We start from the raw sequence: 22,131 nt of genomic DNA, 5'->3' as shown, positions 1-22,131 counted from the left end.
ATTTAGCAGATGCTTTTGTCCAAAGTGTTAGAATTGCATCAATTCGAATCTGGTATCAGGATAAATATGACAATGAGTCACCGATTGTATACTATGTATTTTTTATTAGCTAAGCAATAAGTGGTAAATGCAGTTTTCGTATATACGGGCTCTCTGTCCCACCTTGCAGGGCAAACAGAGAACTGACTTGTTCCTGACAAAAATATTATAATATTCCCAGATGACAGTAGTAGTTCCTGCTTCCGAGCGGCCTGTCAGATTAGAGACTGGACGTGGTTTAAACTCACCCAGCCTATCGTTGATTGTTGTCGTACGAGCTGGTACCAGCCCCCGGGCACCTCAGTTGATAGATTTAACTTGCTGTGTCGAGTATCTATACGCTCATTCCCTAGATACCGTTATCACATATCTGGTTTCTGTTATTGTTAAGTTTGAGTTCTAACAAAAACAGTCTGTGGTTTGCTACACTACGTTCTGTATGTGTCTGTTTTTATGTTATTCTGTATTTTTCCATCATGAGAAAGGCCCATGGTCCTGAAACTGTTAACAATGTTTCAAGTCAGCTATGTTGCATAACACATACATACATCCACACAAGCCAACAGCAGATAATATTCAATCACATATATGGTAACGGGCTATAGTGCATAACACAGAAACCTCATAAAAGTGACTTACAGATCATTCACAACACCATGTTTTAAAAAATTCAGCATAGCACTTTGTTTGGCTAAAGTAAAGAAGTTGTTCTAAACAGTGTGTAATATACTGTACATTGGTCCAGACTCATCTCAGACCCGGCTCACAGCACACAGCTGGTGAGGTGAAGGGTTGAGGGTGAACCCCACGGATGGTGTGAGGTCCAGATCATCTTCTGTTACTCCAGGAGGAGGAGAGAAACGAAAGCGCTGCAGGAGGGAGGTGAAGAAGAGGAAGAGCGCCATCCTGGCCAGACCCTCCCCCAGACACACCCTACGACCTGGAAGAAGATAAAATGAGGTAGACAACATATAACAATTAGGTCTACATAGATTCCTATAGTTCACATATAAATATGTCAAATTGTACACACATTTTATACCATAAACTCTCTGGGTCAAAGCAATTCCCCAAACTCTTAATTTTAGAGTACCATAGAAGGATTCACTTACCCAGTCAGTATGGATACAGAAACAGTGGAACTCACCTGCAGAGAAGGGCATGAAGGCATCCCTCTTGGTGAATCGACCTTCCTCATCCAGAAAGTGGGCGGGGTTAAAGGTGTGTGGGCTCTCCCATTCGCTTCTGTCTTGTAGGACAGACGTCAGTAGAGGAAACACAAGCGTCCCCTTCTTGATGAAATATCCCTGGAAGGTGATGTCTCGGCTGGTGGTGTGGGGGATGGCAATGGGTAAAATGTTAGCCAGTCTCTGGGTCTCATGGATCACTGCATCAGTGTAGGGCAGGTTCTTCCTGTCCTCTGCTAAGGGCTGACGACTTCCTATGACGCTGCTGATCTCCTCCAGGACCCGGTCTGAGACAGAAAGGAGGGAGGACCAAAGTTACTACCCTCAAAGAAAATGTCATCTTAATCTTTACCCTGGACATTTTATCATTTTTACAAGATGGCTTGATAACTGAATTAAGCTGGGAATGATACCTTAACCTACGTACCAAAACAGTTACCTTTTCTGAACAGTTCAATGTTCTCACTTAGTGCATTACACCTTTTTGTAGTCAACAGCTACACAATAAGTAAATTGTGTAAATCACGTCCAACAAAACTGTTCGTTTCTGGATTGTTTGAACACTTCCCTCAAAACAGGGATAATGCCAACAAAAAAAGTGTTTGCCAAAACACCGCATTTCCCTGGCAAAATGCACTAACCCGATCAAAACCTGTCACTAAATTAACTATCAAAACAGTATAATTTGTCATAGAACAAGATGGTAATCTCAACATTCAATGCATAATGTCTCAACAAATACCAACTAACACCAAGTCAGGTGCAGATGGTGAGTTTAATAATAACCAACATAGCGAATACAGAACAAGATCGGCATCAGGACATGAAAACAGAACCAGTACTGCCTGATGACTGGGGTGGGTGAGGACTATAAGGAGGGAGAGTATTCAGGGTGGTGATGAAGTCCAGGTGGGCTTAATGATGGGAGCAGCTATGCGCAATGTGGGTTGCCAGGACCGGTGAGAGTAGACCAGCGACGTTGATTGCAGGAAGAAGTGAGCAGGCGTGACACTATCACCATCAATAGACAATATTTTCTATTAAAGAGTAAATGGTAGGATATGGTTATCAAACATTTACTAGAAATTAGCTGTATTCTTGTTCTCTCAATTAGCATTTAATACTAAAGCAGGAAGAATTTCACTAAACTAAATGTTATACTGTTTAGAATTGAAAAAGTGTTTGGTGGTGTATATTGTAACGCTTTACAATGCAGTAAAGATAAATCAAAGAGAAGAGATGTTGAAAGTGCAATTGTGACTGAAGTACTGTAAAACCAGTCACTGTACAAAGAGTTTACACGTTAATGGTAAAAGATATACCATTATGGGAGTACTGATTTAGTGTTGTTTTACATGCTGTACACAACAGAACAGGGCTCCGGGCAGCCGAGCGGAAATGGAGGAAAACTCGCCTCCCTGCGGACCTGGCATCCTTTCACTCCCTCCTCTCTACATTTTCCTCTTCTGTCTCTGCTGCTAAAGCCACTTTCTACCACTCTAAATTCCAAGCATCTGCCTCTAACCCTAGGAAGCTCTTTGCCACCTTCTCCTCCCTCCTGAATCCTCCTCCCCCTCCCCCCTCCTCCCTCTCCGCAGATGACTTCGTCAACCATTTTGAAAAGAAGGTCGACGACATCCGATCCTCGTTTGCTAAGTCAAACGACACCGCTGGTTCTGTTCACACTGCCCTACCCTGTGCTCTGACCTCTTTCTCCCTCTCTCAGATGAAATCTCGCGTCTTGTGCCGGCCGGCCGCCCAACAACCTGCCCGCTTGACCCTATCCCCTCCTCTCTTCTCCAGACCATTTCCGGAGACCTTCTCCCTTACCTCACCTCACTCATCAACTCATCCCTGACCGCTGGCTACGTCCCTTCCGTCTTCAAGAGAGCGAGAGTTGCACCCCTTCTGAAAAAACCTACACTCGATCCCTCCGATGTCAACAACTACAGACCAGTATCCCTTCTTTCTTTTCTCTCCAAAACTCTTGAACGTGCCGTCCTTGGCCAGCTCTCCCGCTATCTCTCTCAGAATGACCTTCTTGATCCAAATCAGTCAGGTTTCAAGACTAGTCATTCAACTGAGACTGCTCTTCTCTGTATCACGGAGGCCCTCCGCACTGCTAAAGCTAACTCTCTCTCCTCTGCTCTCATCCTTCTAGATCTATCGGCTGCCTTCGATACTGTGAACCATCAGATCCTCCTCTCCACCCTCTCCGAGTTGGGCATCTCCGGCGCGGCCCACGCTTGGATTGCGTCCTACCTGACAGGTCGCTCCTACCAGGTGGCGTGGCGAGAATCTGTCTCCTCACCACGTGCTCTCACCACTGGTGTCCCCCAGGGCTCTGTTCTAGGCCCTCTCCTATTCTCGCTATACACCAAGTCACTTGGCTCTGTCATAACCTCACATGGTCTCTCCTATCATTGCTATGCAGACGACACACAATTAATCTTCTCCTTTCCCCCTTCTGATGACCAGGTGGCGAATCGCATCTCTGCATGTCTGGCAGACATATCAGTGTGGATGACGGATCACCACCTCAAGCTGAACCTCGGCAAGACGGAGCTGCTCTTCCTCCCGGGGAAGGACTGCCCGTTCCATGATCTCGCCATCACGGTTGACAACTCCATTGTGTCCTCCTCCCAGAGCGCTAAGAACCTTGGCGTGATCCTGGACAACACCCTGTCGTTCTCAAATAACATCAAGGCGGTGGCCCGTTCCTGTAGGTTCATGCTCTACAACATCCGCAGAGTACGACCCTGCCTCACACAGGAAGCGGCGCAGGTCCTAATCCAGGCACTTGTCATCTCCCGTCTGGATTACTGCAACTCGCTGTTGGCTGGGCTCCCTGCCTGTGCCATTAAACCCCTACAACTCATCCAGAACGCCGCAGCCCGTCTGGTGTTCAACCTTCCCAAGTTCTCTCACATCACCCCGCTCCTCCGCTCTCTCCACTGGCTTCCAGTTGAAGCTCGCATCCGCTACAAGACCATGGTGCTTGCCTACGGAGCTGTGAGGGGAACGGCACCTCAGTACCTCCAGGCTCTGATCAGGCCCTACACCCAAACAAGGGCACTGCGTTCATCCACCTCTGGCCTGCTCGCCTCCCTACCCCTGAGGAAGTACAGTTCCCGCTCAGCCCAGTCAAAACTGTTCGCTGCTCTGGCCCCCCAATGGTGGAACAAACTCCCTCACGACGCCAGGACAGCGGAGTCAATCACCACCTTCCGGAGACACCTGAAACCCCACCTCTTTAAGGAATACCTAGGATAGGATAAAGTAATCCTTCTCACCCCCCCCCCCCCTTAAAAGAGGTGCACTATTAGATGCACTATTGTAAAGTGGCTGTTCCACTGGATGTCATAAGGTGAATGCACCAATTTGTAAGTCGCTCTGGATAAGAGCGTCTGCTAAATGACTTAAATGTAAATGTAAATGTAAACAGATGTTTGGAAGCTGATGTCCCAGTTCTTCCATGGCCTACATACTCACCAGACATGTCACACATTGAGCATGTTTGGGTTGCTCTGGATCGACATGTACAACAGTGTGTTCTAGTTCCTGCCAATACCGATCAACTTCGCACAGCCTTTGAAGAGGATTGCGACAACATTTGACAGGCCACAATCAACAGCCTGATCAACTCTATGTGAAGTAGATGTGTCGCACTGCATGAGGGAAATGGTGGTCACACCAGATACTGCCCCTACCTTTAAGGTATCTCTGACCAACAGATGCATATCTGTATTCCCAGTCATGTGAAATCCATAGATTTTTCTCAATTGAATGATTTCCTTATATGAACTGTAACTCAGTAAAATCGTAGAGTTCGAGTGTGAGTTTAAAAAAATAATAATAATAATCAACGTTTCAGTAAAAGTGCCAGTTTTAGTGCCAGTTTTAACCAGCCGGCTAATTTTCAACCACAGTCCCTGGGCAGGATATAACAGCCTGTAGAAATTGTTTTCATATTTTTTTACATTTAGAAAATGCATTTAGTGTTATGAAAAATGGCACTGTCATGTGTACACTTTTGAAAATCTAAAACATTGTTCCAAATAAAATGCTTATACATGAATGAGAAAAACTGCACATAAAATATACACCTGTCCAAGCTGGAATGTTGGAACAAAATGGACAGTGGGGAAAGTCAAGCTAGACAGTGGGGAAAGTCAAGCTAGACAGTGGGGAAAGTCAAGCTAGACAGTGGGGAAAGTCAAGCTAACAGTGGGAAAGTCAAGCTAGACAGTGGGAAAGTCAAGCTAGACAGTGGGGAAAGTCAAGCTAGACAGTGGGGAAAGCTAGACAGTGGGGAAAGTGCATTATCTGATCAACATGGAAGGATGTTGTTTTTGCAAATAGATTTTTTTGAGAATATTTCTAAATACTTTTTGTAGACTAGTTTCAAAAATATTTTATATTTATTATTAGAACAAAGATTATAATTGAGTATTCTACTCCGATCACTGCTTCCTTCTGGGTTTTTGCTCCACTGCTCTCCCTCAAGTTATGAACCTGTTGTCCTCCATGGCTACGGTATCCTTTATTACCACACCATAGTACAACTCCATATATATATATATATATATATATATATATAACCTGTTGTCCTCTATGGCTACGGTATCCTTTATTACCACACCATAGTACAACTCCATATATATATATATATATATATATATATATATATATATATATATATATTCAAGCAATTGAAACAAACTAAACTGGCCTGTGGTTCAAGTGGGAAATGTTCACAGCAAGTAAAACCTTGATTGTCTTGCATAACTACAATCACTTGTAGCAATGTCTGTACAACGGTGTGTGTCTGTGTGCACATTGATACTTACCCTGTATAAGAGGGTACTTGGCCATTAGCATCAAAGCCCAGCGTAGCGTTGTCCCTGTGGTGTTAGTACCATTAGAAAACATGTTTCTCACAGAGGATATCAGGTTGTTGTCATGGTAGTGAGAGTTCTTGTTGCCAGATTCCTTATACATACAGGAAAACACAGAAAAAGCATTTAAAAAAAGGGGAGAAAATATTTGTTTCCATGGCATAGACCAGGGATCATCAACTAGATTCACCCGCAGGCGTATATTTATTTATTTATTTTAATTCCCCTGAGCGGACGGCTGGAATATAATTACATATACATTTGTAGACTGCAAATTTACCACAAGAGATAATATTTGACTAAAACCATCATTTCTCAAACCTTGCTCAGAGTTGGAGATCATCTACAACTAGATAATGTTGTGCAAGGTCTCCCACTTAAAAAGATGAGAGGCCTGTAATTTTTTATCATAGGTACACTTCAACTATGACAGACAAAATGAGAAAAATCCAGAAAATCACTGTAGGATTTTTAATGAATTTATTTGCAAATTATGGTGGAAAATAAGTATTTGGTCAATAACAAAAGTTTCTCAATACTTTGTTATATACCCTTTGTTGGCAATGACAGAGGTCAAATGTTTTCTGTAAGTCTTCACAAGGTTTTCACACACTGTTGCTGGTATTTTGGCCCGTTCCTCCACGAAGATCTCCTCTAGAGCAGTGTTTTGGGGCTGTTGCTGGGCAACACAGACTTTCAACTCCCTCCAAAGATTTTCTATGGGGTTGAGATCTGGAGACTGGCTAGGCCACTCCAGGACCTTGAAATGCTTCTTACGAAGCCACTCCTTCGTTGCCCGGGCGGTGTGTTTGGGATCATTGTCATGCTGAAAGACCCAGCCACGTTTCATCTTCAATGCCTTTGCTGATGGAAGGAGGTTTTCACTCAAAATCTCACGATACATGGCCCCAGTCATTCTTTCCTTTACACGGATCAGTCGTCCTGGTCCCTTTACAGAAAACAGCCCCAAAGCATGATGTTTCCACCCCCATGCTTCACAGTAGGTATGGTGTTCTTTGGATGCAACTCGGCATTCTTTGTCCTCCAAACACGACGAGTTGAGTTTTTACCAAAAAGTTCTATTTTGGTTTCGTCTGACCATATGACATTCTCCCAATCTTCTTCTGGATCATCCAAATGCTCTCTAGCAAACTTCAGACGGGCCTGGACATGTACTGGCTTAAGCAGGGGGACACGTCTGGCACTGCAGGATTTGAGTCCCTGGCGGCGTAGTGTGTTACTGATGGTAGGCTTTGTTACTTTGGACCCAGCTCTCTGCAGGTCATTCACTAGGTCCCCCCGTGTGGTTCTGGGATTTTTGCTCACCGTTCTTGTGATAATTTTGACCCCACTGGGTGAGATCTTGCGTGGAGCCCCAGATCGAGGGAGATTATCAGTGGTCTTGTATGTCTTCCATTTCCTAATAATTGCTCCCACAGTTTATTTCTTCAAACCAAGCTGCTTACCTATTGCAGATTCAGTCTTCCCAGCCTGGTGCAGGTCTACAATTTTGTTTCTAGTGTCCTTTGACAGCTCTTTGGTCTTGGCCATAGTGGAGTTTGGAGTGTGACTGTTTGAGGTTGTGGACAGGTGTATTTTATACTGATAACAAGTTCAAACAGGTGCCATTAATACAGGTAAAGAGTGGAGGGCAGAGGAGCCTCTTAAAGAAGAAGTCTGAGAGAGCCAGAAATCTTGCTTGTTTGTAGGTGACCAAATACTTATTTTCTACCATAATTTGCAAATAAATTCATTAAAAATCCTACAATGTGACTTTCTGGATTTTTTTTCTCATTTTGTCTGTCATAGTTGAAGTGTACATATGATGAAAATTACAGGCCTCTCTCATCTTTTTAAGTGGGAGAACTTGCACCATTGGTGGCTGACTAAATACTTTTTTGCCCCACTGTACAATAGTTATATTTTGTTTGTATTTATTCCCATCTTTCAGCTACCCTCAACCCCACCCATCTATCTCTGAAGACCATTCAGCTTGATTTATATTTGCCAATATATTTCTAACTGTGCTGTTTCACAAACGTTCTGAACCTATATATTTTACGGACACCGTATATTTTACATGAGTGATCTTGTTTGAAATTGAGATGTTTTTAACTGTAGTGAGATTTCATACCTCCAGGGTCTGCTTTCGGACGAGGAACGAGTCCACAAAGCCTCTACACATCTGAGGGTTGAGAGTCTCCTTCAGGCCCCTCACCAGCTCCTCCATCTCCTTCTTGTTGTTCTCAATATTCTTCAACAAAAGCTTCCTGCTTTTCAGCCAAGGGCCCAGCCAGGGGAAGATGTTGTACAACTATCTCCCCGTAAACATTAAGTTAAGCATGAATTACCCTCTATTATTCCAGTACCCCAGTACAAATTTGAATAACTATTACATTTTCCTGGTTTAGTCAAGTGTGACCAGTTTGTTTTTCACTCTGAGAATAATGGCAAAGTAAACATCATGAGCACATAGTACAGTACCTGAACTGAAACGGAGCCTGCAATTCGTAGGTTCTCATTGGCTCGATCCACTGTGGCTCGGAACTTGGAGTCAGAGTATTCAAACCTGCTGCCGTACACAATGTTGGAGATTACGTTGGCGACAGCATAACTCAATGGCTGGGTTGTGTCAAATGCTTTACCTATTAAAAAGATCAAGATCAGAAATTCAATTAGAAAACCTAAGGATTTTTTTAATGTAATCCTTTTTTTGGTTTTCAAAATCAGACCTACGAATTCTTACCCTCATGTTTTTCCAACACTTCGATCAGGTAATGAATTTCCTCTAAGATTTTCTCCTCACTCCCTTTCTTGCCCATCCCAAAGTCTCTAAGGTTTGCCAGGGCAAAGCGCCTCATCTCTTTCCATGAGTCTCCATTGCCAAACAGAATACCTATTTAAAAGTAACATTGTGCAGGTGTCAGGAACTAATCATGTCAGGAGAGAATCATATATTTGTCACATATTTATAGCTCCAAATATGCTTGCTTGACAGAATATTGTTGAATGCAACAGTTAACCGGGATTACAAGTTTCACATACTACATTACCGTGTCCATTGGTGAAATCATACAACACAGGAAGCATGCCCCTGTCCCCAAACTCCTCTGCATGGTTGACCAGCGCCTGCTTGACCGTCTTGTATCCTGCCAGGATGACCACTTTTGTGGGTCCAAAATGAACCGTGAAAACAGACCCATATTTCTTGGACAGCTGTAGAACATAAAATAAGACTAAATGCATGGTTTATTAAAGGTCCCGGACAGTGACAATCATGTTTTTCATCAAATTCGATGATATTTGAATGTAACCAGTTCATAGCAGTTTGACCCAAGTAAGAAAAATGACTGTAGCTGGTACATTGGAAAAGCTGATAAAGTTACTGGTCCCTTCCCCCCCCATGTCAAACACTTAGATTCATGTGGCAGGCATTACTTCTGGCTTTATTCAATTTCAGGTAAAAGCGACCATTTTAAAAACACCAATGGTAGCTCTTATAATCTTAACCAGTTTAAATATGTTACACTTTAAATCTGTCATCATACATCTTTGTTTACAAACTGTAAAATAGCTCAAGCAGAACGATACTGATAACTAACCCCTTTTCATGCGCTGTGGTTTTTAGCTAGCAAGCTACTTACCAGCATGCCGGATGTTATAGTGTTAATTTAACGTTGTTTATCAAATAATGAAGACAATACGATCGAGTGTGCAGTGCACATTCGAGCGAAGTTGCTTTATCAATTGGGGAAAACATTCAATGGGTCTTCAGTATTGAATAGCCATTTATTTGTCTATGCCTGCAAATTGTCCTCCTAAAAGGTAGGCTAACCTATGAGACTATGCTAAACGTCAAGTGTCGCTGTCAAGATCTCAACTAAACAGAGTAGACTATAGCCTATGTATACGTGGTCGGAGAAGCACAGGGTAGTTATCTTTCCAATTGAATATATTTCCTAAATAGGCCTATGATTAGGCTATAGTTTACTACATTGCCTAGAAATAGGGCAACATATTGATCACCCATATTTCTCAGTCTGAAAATCTTCTCACTCCTAAAAGGTAGGCTATGAAAATAGTTCAAGAACGTGCAAGTTTCTCCAACACTGCTCTCTTTAAACTACATCTAGCATATTTCCTGATATAGCCCAGTAATAGAAAGGGCCATGTGAGAATCTCAGCTAATTTAGCCCATGTCTTAAGTTATTTTTGCGCATTTGATATTGCCTATAGGGCGCAAAATATCTGGGATCATGGCTGGCTAATGAGCTGCTTCACATAAGCCTAAATAACATTGCAGGACTTCAGTTAGGTTTGAGACCAGTTCTTGCGGTAGCGGGTGGAAGAGCGGGAGCAGGATTTAGAAATCAGTCCTGCGCAGACCTCTACTGTGCACCATGACAGTGAAGCCTGTAACTTTAGAGCTATTTATGACTGTGTCAGTGTGAAAAGTAGGGAATTAGCAAGGGAAACTGACAGATCAATACCGTTACATTGCCATACTGACTAATACAACTCACTGTGGTTAGATAGTAATAATAACCATCATCTCGCAACTGCCAGATAACTAGAGACTAGAGCTGACCTGGCGGTGGTAGCTACTCACTAGCGTAGCTTATTCATTCACCTCAATCGAGAGGGGATGAAACATTAGACAACGTTACATGTCAGTTACAATACTAGCCCAGCACTGCGAATAAACATTAGTTCATTTTTTTCTGTAAAGTTAAACAGTTACCATGCCAGCTATATCAGTCAACTAAAGTAGCCATTTTCTGTTCTGCTTCCTTTTACAACTCAATGAAAGAAACACATACACACTGACTGAATTGTGCCTTCAACTCTCCAGTGCTGATGTCCAGCCAGCCTTCCAGAAAGACCATTTTGCCTTCACACAGCCTGTTAGCCCACTCTGTGGAATCCACAAGGTCCTAAATCCAGTCAGATGAACACTGAAACTAGGGTGTCCATGGCCCCCTAAAGCACACAGTTGCCACAAATTGATCACATTCCAATGATAAAAAAACTGGGGGAACAACAAAATGCAATTTCAGATACGTCCCCCTTTACATTATGAAATTGCATTTTTGTCCCCTGGATGTCATAGTTTTATAATTGAAATGTGAAATTTTTTTTTTTAAACGTGCCAACGTCCTTTAGGAACATGCGGATGCCTCTGAGTTGTCCCCCTAGTTTTATAATTGAAATGGCTGTTTGGAGTGTTCATCGGACTGGATTTAGGACTGCACAAACACAACAGAGCATGCTGACAGGCTGTGTGAAGGCAAAGCTTCCCCCCCATCCCCAGTGAAAGTCCCTGTGTATAGTACTTGTAATTTACCACTGACAATCATATTCTTCTATTCCATTGTGTGAGTTGTCCTACAGTTGATGTAGCTTGTGTCATTGGGGCTAATCATAATGGTGTGGAGGTATTATTATTTCACTTTCCATCTCCTTTTGTCTTTCCACTATCATCAAGCTGTAATGAGACATTTTAGAAAATTAAACATCTACTCGGTCTGCATCGCTTCCCAGGCAACCACCGCATTAGGAATGCTGTGATACAAAAATCAGCTTTCCCAAGGCAAAGGGGATATGCTGTGAAGCCTGCGAAGACAGACCCAACATACTGTAAGTCATAGTTAGGGCTGTGGTCATGAAAGAGCCGGTGATTGTCAAGCAAATAACTGCCGGTCTCACGGTAATTAACCGTTAATTAACATAAGCACATGTACCATCTCATGGCTTCCACGCATAGACTACAAGCCACCAATACAGACATTCGGAACATCCACATTTTTAAAAGTCTAATAAATCCATGTAATATAGCCTACACCATCACAATAAATCCATTATTTATTTTAGAATCATGATATGAAGAAAATGTAGTCTATTTCAGAAGAACAGAATAGCATACTCTGAGTTGTCCTTATGTTAGGCCCTGTTATGGCTATGCCATATGGCTGTGGGCTCACTCGTTCATTCAGCAGGCAAGATTTGCTTAGAATTCCGTGGAAATATTTTATAGTATGAAGAATTCAATTTAACATAGCTGAAAAAAATAGAAAGGATATTTGCACACATGCAGCTATTCTGTGTTGAGCGGTTAACAAAGAAACAGGTTGTCACGTTCTGACCTTTATTTCCTTTGTTTTGTCATTATTTAGTATGGTCAGGGTGTGAGTTGGGTGGGCAGTCTATGTTTGTTTTTCTATGTTTTGGGGTATTTCTATGTTTTGGCCTAGTATGGTTCTCAATCAGAGGCAGGTGTCATTAGTTGTCTCTGATTGAGAATCATACTTAGGTAGCCTGGGTTTCACTGTGTGTTTGTGGGTGATTGTTCTTGTCTCTGTGTTTTGCACCAGATAGGGCTGTTTTGGGTTTTCACGTTTCTTGTTTTTGTTAGTTTGTTAGTTTGTTCATGTGAAGTGATTTATTAAAACATGAATCAAAATAACCACGCTGCGCTTTGGTCCGCCTCTCCGTCAATGGAAGAAATCCCTGACACAGGTCCTCCTATATGCTTCATTTAGAGTTATTTATGTAGCTTTGGTTGTCATACAAATGTTGGGCTGTGTTTTGATTTTTAATCAATTCTAAGGCTGCATGATGCGACTAATATTAATTTGAAAAAAGCATGAAAGGCACGAGCTCTGCTTTGTTTTTTGCGCAGGCTGTACACACTTCATCAGTCTGTTATTCACAATTTGACAAGCGCTTGATAATGCCTCGAAGTTCCTTGCTGCATTCCCTTTGTGTACAACCTAAAACAAATATCCATGCCTTTTGCAGCCAGTGGCCGTCTTGCCTTTGGGCAGGTAGGTTAGTGGGTAGAGTGTTGGGCCAGTGACCGAAAGGTTGCTGGATCAAATCCCTGAGCTGACAAGGTAAAAATCTGTCATTCTGCCCCTGAATAAGGCAGTTAAACCACTGTTTCCCAGTAGGCTGTCACTGTAAATAAGAAATTGTTCTTAACTGACTTGTCTAATTAAATAAATGTTCAACTGAAAAATAAGTATAATTCCCTTCTCCTGGCTGCTTGCCAAAAGCCTCTCACTCACATGGCTCTCTGTCAGTGATTGGGTCTTTCTCACAGGCTACAAGTGAAGAGGGACATAACTGCTTGCATCCAAATTCAAGGTGCATATTGGAAGAACTGTAATTGACTTTTTGTCAGCCAACAAGATAAGTGGGCCTAACAAACAGCAAAAGCACTACTCCATTTCAATCTACTATCCCCCATAGTACAAAAGTTAACTAGAAATAAATATTCCAAACATAGTCTGGGATAGTTGTGGGATGCGATAGATCCCAAATGAATACAACCAATAGCATTCAAAAAAAACTGTTTCAAGCAATGAGCCTGACACAACAGTTCAGAACGTTTAGCATAAATTGTTGATAAACGATTATGCTATTTCTTCACATAAGCACAGCAATGTGCACATGGCAATAGGCCAATACGCTTGAATGTTCCATTAGCAGGAAAACAACATTCTCAAAAGTGACAGCAAATGTGATTCTCCATGTATTTATTTTATTATAAAAAGGTGCATTTTTATGGTAAAATGTTTTCTCCCAAACTTGAAACTTCCGCGCTTCATATGTATGCCAGTTAGGCTCTGCACCAGTTGTAACGCAAATTAATGTGCTTCATTTTAAGAGGTTATTTGGCCACTTTAGTTGTGATACAAACCTTAACATAGGCCTATGGGCTAGGCTACATGAGGTGTGCCATTATGATTATAAACCATCACTAAAAACAGGCATGGCTGCTTCTTGCCTTAAGCTGGGCATCATTCACAAGTGATAATATATAATTCTTAAGTAATAGGCTAATTGTCACCCAGCAGACTATTCTTGATTTAATCTTGCCTTTACATATAGTAAATCATATATATATATATATGTAACATTTGTTTTGATTTAGAATGGACCATTATTATGCATGTCTCAAACGGGGGCAGGGGTAAAACATTTATGTAATTTATGTAAAGCACTTAAATAGCAAATGAAGGATGCCTTTCCCACGGTTCATTTTCATACCAGCCAGGTAGGCTATACTTCTGTTGTAAAGAGAAGCAATGTGCTTAATATTAGGAAAGCTGAGCAATAAATATAGTAGGCCTAGCCTATAGAAAGCTGATGGGATCCTCCTCTTTTTAATAGAGTTTTTTTCTCACGCAATTGCATAGCCTATAGAACTGTTGCACAACATGAACTCATGAGCTCTCATGAAGTGTTTGAATAGATTTTTGGATTACATTTGCAGTGATGACAGAGTATTTAGAGGGACAATAAGAGTGCTGAGTACCAGTCATTTAGCAAGTTTGGTAGGCTACTAATATCAGCATCAGAGCTTGGAGAAGCCAAATTACTGTGACTAAACAGTCACGTGGAATTTGACTGTTGTCATGACTCGTGACTGCCGGTGTGGCAGTAATACGGTCACCGTAACAGCCCTAGTCATAGTTATTCATTTAAAATCAATTGAACATTTCAGGTACACTAAAATAAAAAATACAAACAATGAAAAGTTTCAGAAAAAGGTGCAACAATTAAATATTGCATATTTAAAATTGAGTACTTCAAAAACACATTGTCAAATGAGTAGATCACTACATCAGCTAATTGATAGTATCATAACTCAGAACAGTAAATAAAATACATTTCACGATCCATTTAAGAAAGATTTCCCTTTTCAAAAACATTACAGGCAACTCATTTTTTCTATATTTACAACTTAGGTCAGCTATGTTGGCCTATGGAGTCCCGTGGGAAACGCAACTACCAAACCATCCAATGATGAGATTTGTAAACACATGATCTGGGCTCCCGAAAGGACTGATCTGTATAATATAAACAACTTTTGGAAAGCTCATATCTGAGCTAGCCATTAAAAAAGTATGGCCCACAGATCTAATTGAATCTGAACCACGCTTTAACTGGAACAGAAAATGGAAAAATATGACCTTGGCATCCCGTAATCCAAACCATCAAAGTATACATTTTAAGTTTGTTCACAGACTGTTTTACACCAAGGAAAGATTTTACAATGAAATTGGCGCCAACAGTTCACTGTGTCCCCTGAAATAGGTAAGCACATTCATCTAATGTCGGAGTGCCCTGCAGTTAAATGCTTCAAGGGCAAAGTTACAAAATAAATGTAGAAGTGCATGAATTTAAATATTCATTGCTTTCCATCTATTATGTTACTTAACAATGACAGCCCCTTGACAGCCTCTCTCAGAGAAAATGACTGCTGGCAGGCAGCACTGCTGTGAAATAAATGTTGACTCTTAAGATGGCAACCACCTCACTCTCACCATTTAACCAAAGGACACAGTTACTATTAGAAGGTCCATCATTAGAATGATCAACAGGGAGAATGAATGGTACTAGACAAGGACAAATATATTGGACTCTGTAAAGAACAATCTCAGCTAAGCCCCACGTATACAAACCAATGATACAGTATTTACACTTTTGTTACTTTCCTTGCTTTCTGGCCCACAGTGAAGCCCCCCTACGGGGACTAAGGGGGAAATGGGTCGTGGTTATCTTTATATGCATTCATTTTGGTTTTATACCTGTAACCCTCTGAAGAAAACAAATTAAACAAGTTGGTCACAACAACAAAAAATACATTTCAAGCTACGTAGACAGGCTCCTGGATCGCCTCTTCAACGAGGTCACACTTGATCCAGCACCGTATGTGGGGAAGCTGTGTGAGCTGTCCATCCCAGAACCCCTGTCTGCCCAGTATGAGAGGCCTGACAAGTAGGAGGTCAAAGCTGGATTTGTCTCCCACTTATATCTTGGGGTTGACTGTGGCCAAGTGGGTGACTGAAGCGGGGTACATGGTTCCCCCTCCTCTCCCGCTCCCCTCACCATCAAGCTCTGTAGTTTGTGGCATTTCCTAAAGCCTAAGTAATTCACTTTTACATGATATGATATCACATTTTTACTTTGTATAGTTTTATTTCAAGCATTCAGATGGAAGATGAGTGTTATACATTGTACGAATCAGTGTGATCTTGCACACTGTAGTGAGGCCGGATGCCTACAGTATATTAGGATTATGGCTCTAAGAATCTATTTATGTCAAATGTCACCATTATTTATCATGATTGTTCATGTTGATCAATATTTCAGCTATACTGGCCTATTGTAAGTTATCAACTGAATGTCTGATCAATTAATACAATTCTGAACATATCATTTATAATGTTACTATATAGGCACCAAAAATGGTTCAGTACACTTATGTATGGTGTTTTCATGTACGTTCCCTTATGTCTAAGCTTCTAAGGGGACTCAGGCTTTATTAAAGAAGAATTGTATCAGTGAACTGTATTCTGTAATTAGTCAAAAAAAAACTATAGAAATGCAATTGTGTATTGCTACTGTTTGTCTGAGAGCCAACAGTCCATGATCAGCTCTATTGGCCATGAGAGCATTGAAGAGAAAATGGGTTGAGGCATACTCCGAGTCGATATTCACGTAATATGGAATTCCCCCTCGACCACATCCACAGCCAGCAAGAAGAGCCTGTGGCTTCAGGCTATTCAACATGGGAGAGTGGGAAATTGTGGGGAGCCGGTGTCCAAGCAGGCTACACATAGTTAGAGCTCTATAAATGTGGAAACAATGTAATCACAGGTAAGACATTTAACTTGTTTAGCAAGCACAGTCCGTTTGTAACTCCATTCACTACTTGTAGCTGTATAGTTTGTTTGCGTCTTGGCTAGCCTAACGTTCTGGTTGAGCCTAGTTATGAGTGTGTATGTGCGTGTGTACACATACAGTGGGGAGAACAAGTATTTGATACATTGCCTATTTTGCAGGTTTTCCTACTTACAAAGCATAAATTGCATCATAGGTACACTTCAACTGTGTGAGAAGGAATCTAAAACAAAAATCACATTGTATGATTTTTAAGTAATTAATTAGCATTTTTGTTAAAGGAATTTGATTCCTATATGTTTATCAACCAATTCAGTTAAAACACTCTGCCCATTCCTAAGAATTTGTAAGATACTTATTTGCATAAAATGGACAGAGGCTAGTCTCAAAATCAATCAATAGCGTTTATTCTCGAGTACAGATCATGGTACAATTTACAACAGGTTATAAACTAAAAATGACGCCATAGGTTTTAACTTGGCCTTCCTCAACTCCGATACAATGGCAGTATAGTTCACAAGCCTTCCCACATCGTCCACCACCTGTTAGATAATGTACTACTAGCCCAAGGTCTCTCCTCTCCCTGTGTGGAGATAAGATGTCCCGTAAGGAACACAGCCTTCCAGCCAGTCTGACGATAACTTCATTCGTTTCTACCAAGGAACAGACAGTCTTTGTTCTAATTCTTGATTATAATTACACACATTATATTCAGTACTATGATTATAATAATATTCATACATCCATACAGTAACATATAAGTATTCTGTTTAGTCATAGGTCTGATTGAAATGTATACATAATTTAATCATTATTCATAAAAAATACCATAACAATTTTATTGCATGACATAAGTATTTGATCACCTACCAACCAGTAAGAATTCCGGCTCTCACAGACCTGTTAGTTTTTCTTTAAGAAGCCTTCCTGTTCTCCACTCATTACCTGTATTAACTGCACCTATTTGAACTCACTTACAAAGCTTACACTTACAAACTCCACTTGCCGTGTTTGGAGGAAGAAGAAGGATGTGTACAACCCCAAGAACACCATCCCAACCGTGAAGCATGGAGGTGGAAACATCATTCTTTGGGCATGCTTTTCTGCAAAGGGGACAGGACGACTGCACCATATTGAGGGGAGGATGGATGGGCCATGTACGCAAGATCTGGGCCAACAACCACCTTCCCTCAGTAAGAGTATTGAAGATGGGTCGTGGCTGGGTCTTCCAGCATGACAACAACGAAAAACAACGAAAATCTTTGAAGGGAGCTGAAAGTCCATATTGCCCAGTGACAGCCCCAAAACCTGAAGGATCTGGAGAAGGTCTGTATGGAGGAGTGGGCCAAAATCCCTGCTGCATTGTGTGAAAACCTGGTCAAGAACTACAGGAAATGTAGGATCTCTGTAATTGCAAACAAAGGTTTCTGTACCAAATATTAAGTTCTGCTTTTCTGATGTATCAAATACATATGTCATGCAATAAAATGCAAATTAATTACTTAAAAATCATACAATGTGATTTTCTGGATTGTTGCTTTAAATTCCGTCTCTCACAGTTGAAGTGTACCTATGATAACAATTACAGACCTCTACATGCTTTGTAAGTAGGAAAACCTGCAAAATCAGTAGTGTATCAAATCCCCACTGTATGCTCTCTCTCTCTCTCTCTCTCTCTCTCTCTGAGGACCATGCCTCAGGACTACCTGGCATGATGACTCCTTGCTGTCCCCAGTCCACCTGGCCGTGCTGCTGCTCCAGTTTCAACTGTTCTGCCTGCGGCTATGGAACACTGACCTGTTCACCGAACGTGCTACCTGTCTCAGACCTGCTGTTTTCAACTCTCTAGAGACAGCAGGAGCGGTAAAGATACTCTCAATGATCGGATATGGTTTCTCTCTAGGTTTCTTCCTAGGTTTTGGCCTTCCTAGGGAGTTTTTCCTAGCCACTGTGCTTCTACACCTGCATTGCTTGCTGTTTGGGGTTTTAGATTGAGTTTCGGTACAGCACTTTGAGATATCAGCTGATGTAAGAAGGGCTATATAAATACATTTGATTTGGTTTGTATCCTGCCAGGATGACCACTTTTGTGGGTCCAAAGTGAACTGTAAAGATGGAGCCATATTTATTGGATAGCTGGAGGGATAAATCATACAGATAAAGTCTACATATAGATACTGGTGTACCGGATAGCCCGCAGAATAAAAATGACAGTAAATTGAACTCTTATTGAAGAAAATGTAACTCTGCCACAGATAACATTTGGTACCAGTCTAAAGAGAGTAAAACCTAGAGTCTTTAGTTTCAGAGTTGAATATGTTCAATTTATTGTTGATATTTAACTCTGCGTCATTGCATTTCACTCTACACTATTAATTGAAAATATCTTTGTTACTTTGTTGTTCAGTATTCTAAAGTTTATTATTTAGAGTAATGTTGACTTATATAATCACAACAGTTAATTCCACTTCTATTTTGGCAAACGTAACACTATTATGGGGTCTATATGGTCTCATTTGAGTTGTAAAATGTAATTTACGTATTTCTTAATGTGTCGTATTATGGTGGCTTGGTTGTGACATCCAATCTCTATTGGTGTCCATTTATTATGATAAATAATTTCCAGCAATTTTACATTTCCCATAATTTGCATTCAGAATGCAAGTCAGCCTTCTCATTAAAGGTTGCAATGAATCCAATCATTGACAGATTAGATTATTTTAGGAAAATGTATGTTACATATCATTGTGTGGCAAAGATTTTTTTTAAACAATCAATGTATAGTACCAGTCAAAAGGTTTGGGCACACCTACTAATTCAAGGTCTTTTTCTTATTTTTACTATGTTATACATTGTAGAATAACAGGGTAGACATCAAAACTATAAAATAACATATATGGAATCACCAAAAAGTGTTAACTCTGGGCTAGGGGGCAGTATTTTCACATCCGGATGAAAAGCATGCCCAAAGTAAACTGCCTGTTACAGGCCCGGAAGCTAGGATATGCATATAATTGGTAGATTTGGATAGAAAACACTCTAAAGTTTCTAAAACTGTTAAAATAATATCTGCGAGTATAACAGAACTGATATGGCAGGTGAAACCCAGAGGACAAAGCATCCAAAAAAAATAGAATTTCAGCCTACCACTGTTTCCAATGGCTTTCATGTTTATTATGAGGCGTAGTCCTCCCAGATTGCAGTTCCTAGGGCTTCCACTAGAAAAATGAGCTCGAAGTAGTAGTTTTTCTAAGTGGCTCCCATTTTGGCTGTAGTGTTTCGTGGATGAAGCGCGTTCTTTGTTATTTATCTCCGGTAATGAACATACGATTCTCTGTCTTAAATTGTATCGTTTATTTACGTATTTTGTCTGTCATAGTTGAAGTGTACCTTTGATGAAAATTACAGGCCTCTCTCATCTTTTTAAGTGGGAGAACTTGCACAATTGGTGGCTGACTAAATACTTTTTTGCCCCACTGTATGTTTTTCATGCTTTTGTGTGCGGGGCACTGTCCTCAGATAATCGCATGGTGTGCTTTCGCCATAAATCCTTTTTTAAATCTGACACTGTGGCTGGATTAAAAATAAAATAAAGTTAAGCTTTATTTTGATGTATAACACTTGTATTTTCATGAATGTTAAATATTTATATTTCTGTCATTTGAATTTCGCTCTCTGCAATTTCACCAGATGTTGTCGAGGTGGGTCGCTAGCGGCTCGCCTGCGCTAGAAAGGTTAACTTTTTAGGGAAGAGGAGAGGCACATGAAAGAGATATTAGACAAATAAAAATATATTTTATATTCTTCATATTTGCCACCCTTTGTCTTGATGACATCTTAACACACTCTTGGCATTCTCTCAACCAGCTTCACCTGGAATGCTTTTCCAATAGTCTTGAAGGAGTTCCAACATATGCTGATCACTTGTTGGCTGCTTTTCCTTCACACTGCGGTCCAACTCATCCCAAACCATCTCAATTGGGTAGAGGTCAGGTGACTTTGGAGGCCAGGTCATCTGATGCAGCACTCAATCACTCTCCTTCTTGGTCAAATAGCCCTTACACAGCCTGGAGGTTGGTTTTGGGTCATTGACTTCTTGAAAAACAAATGATAGTCCCACTAAGCGGAAACCAGATGGGATTGTGTATCGCTTCAGAATGCTGTGGTAGCCATTGTCATGACGTGGCCCTCTTTGGGGATAGCGAGTACCATCCCCCTCTCTCTCTCACCAACTCCCTCTTCCCCCGACACCCAGGCTCTGTTATCGCAGGTCATAAATTCCTAGAGGAGTCTCTCTCCTCATCGCCAGACAGTATAGAGAGAAGGTTTCACAGGAGAACCAAGGAACTTATTCTCCATCATGGAACTTGAGAACTGAACAATGTCCATATTTTGGAGAATGTGTACACGGTCGGGGGAGAATCCAGCTACGACCGGTCCATTTCGTTTAATGTTTGTGTAACTCATGAGAGACAATAAAGCCACATTACCAGAACTCTGTTTATACAAGAGTCTCCATTGTGGGGCTTGCATCTAATTGTTGTATAAAATTAATGAGTAAAGATGAAACTATTTGTGAAATTATGTAATGTGATTTTAAACTATTTAATGAAGGAAATTCCAATCTGGCATCATGGGACACCCCTTTCCTAGGTTCTGGATATAACCCCCACCGTGGGAATTTCCCAGTAGACCAGTACCTCGATCACAGAGGGAGCTAAGGTATGAGTAGAGACCATGGATTCCTCATTGCTGAATTCTTAACCATACCACGTGGTTAAACTCTGAGACTATCGATACTGACAGAATAAGAGCAAATCTTTGATACTAATTACTAGTCTGCAGCTAGGAATTCTGTCCCATTGAACGCGAAGACCGACAACCGCCGAAACATCTATTCTATAAGAACATTTCTGAATGTTACTCTAAAGTATTCATTCTAACCAAAGACTCCAGGGACGCAGAGAGATGGGCAGATGAACTTCCAACAGAAAGAAGGACGATTCCAACAGAGACCATGACGACACACTGAGCGTAAATATATATATTGATTGCAATTATTCCCGAATGAGTGAGCGTTCATGTGCAAAAGATTAGCATTTCAATTGTTATAATTATCAACCGTGTAGTGTTTTTTGTCTTTCGCACCCTTCTCAGTCCCTTTGTCTACCAAGCCGCCATACCGGTTTAGCCCACTAGGGCACATCCCGTATCATTTCCTTGTAACCATATCTACTTTGTTTGTTTGTGCATTTCTGTGATTATTTAGTTAGTTATTAAATAAATGATTGATACAGTTGATGTATGGATGAATC

At 41.0% G+C, this 22,131-nt stretch overlaps 1 protein-coding gene across 1 annotated transcript in view; it reads right to left on the bottom strand.

The window, feature by feature from the left end:
* Positions 1-791: 791 nt before the first annotated feature.
* LOC115116515 (cytochrome P450 2K1-like) overlaps positions 792-22,131 on the bottom strand; it is a 43,706-nt gene continuing 22,366 nt past the window's right edge. The window contains exons 10-16 of the mRNA XM_065010961.1: positions 9,178-9,373; positions 8,871-9,020; positions 8,609-8,769; positions 8,259-8,438; positions 6,077-6,218; positions 1,187-1,513; positions 792-979 (exon numbers count right to left, since the gene is read on the bottom strand). Of these exons, the coding sequence (XP_064867033.1) occupies positions 792-979; positions 1,187-1,513; positions 6,077-6,218; positions 8,259-8,438; positions 8,609-8,769; positions 8,871-9,020; positions 9,178-9,373 (1,344 nt within the window). The remainder of the gene's footprint in view (positions 980-1,186; positions 1,514-6,076; positions 6,219-8,258; positions 8,439-8,608; positions 8,770-8,870; positions 9,021-9,177; positions 9,374-22,131) is intronic.

The sequence above is a fragment of the Oncorhynchus nerka genome, linkage group LG26, assembly GCF_034236695.1.
Source record: "Oncorhynchus nerka isolate Pitt River linkage group LG26, Oner_Uvic_2.0, whole genome shotgun sequence".
NCBI classification, from domain to species: domain Eukaryota; kingdom Metazoa; phylum Chordata; class Actinopteri; order Salmoniformes; family Salmonidae; genus Oncorhynchus; species Oncorhynchus nerka.
The sequence above is the reverse complement of the archived record's forward strand: the minus strand, read 5'-3'. Positions and strand labels throughout refer to the sequence as shown.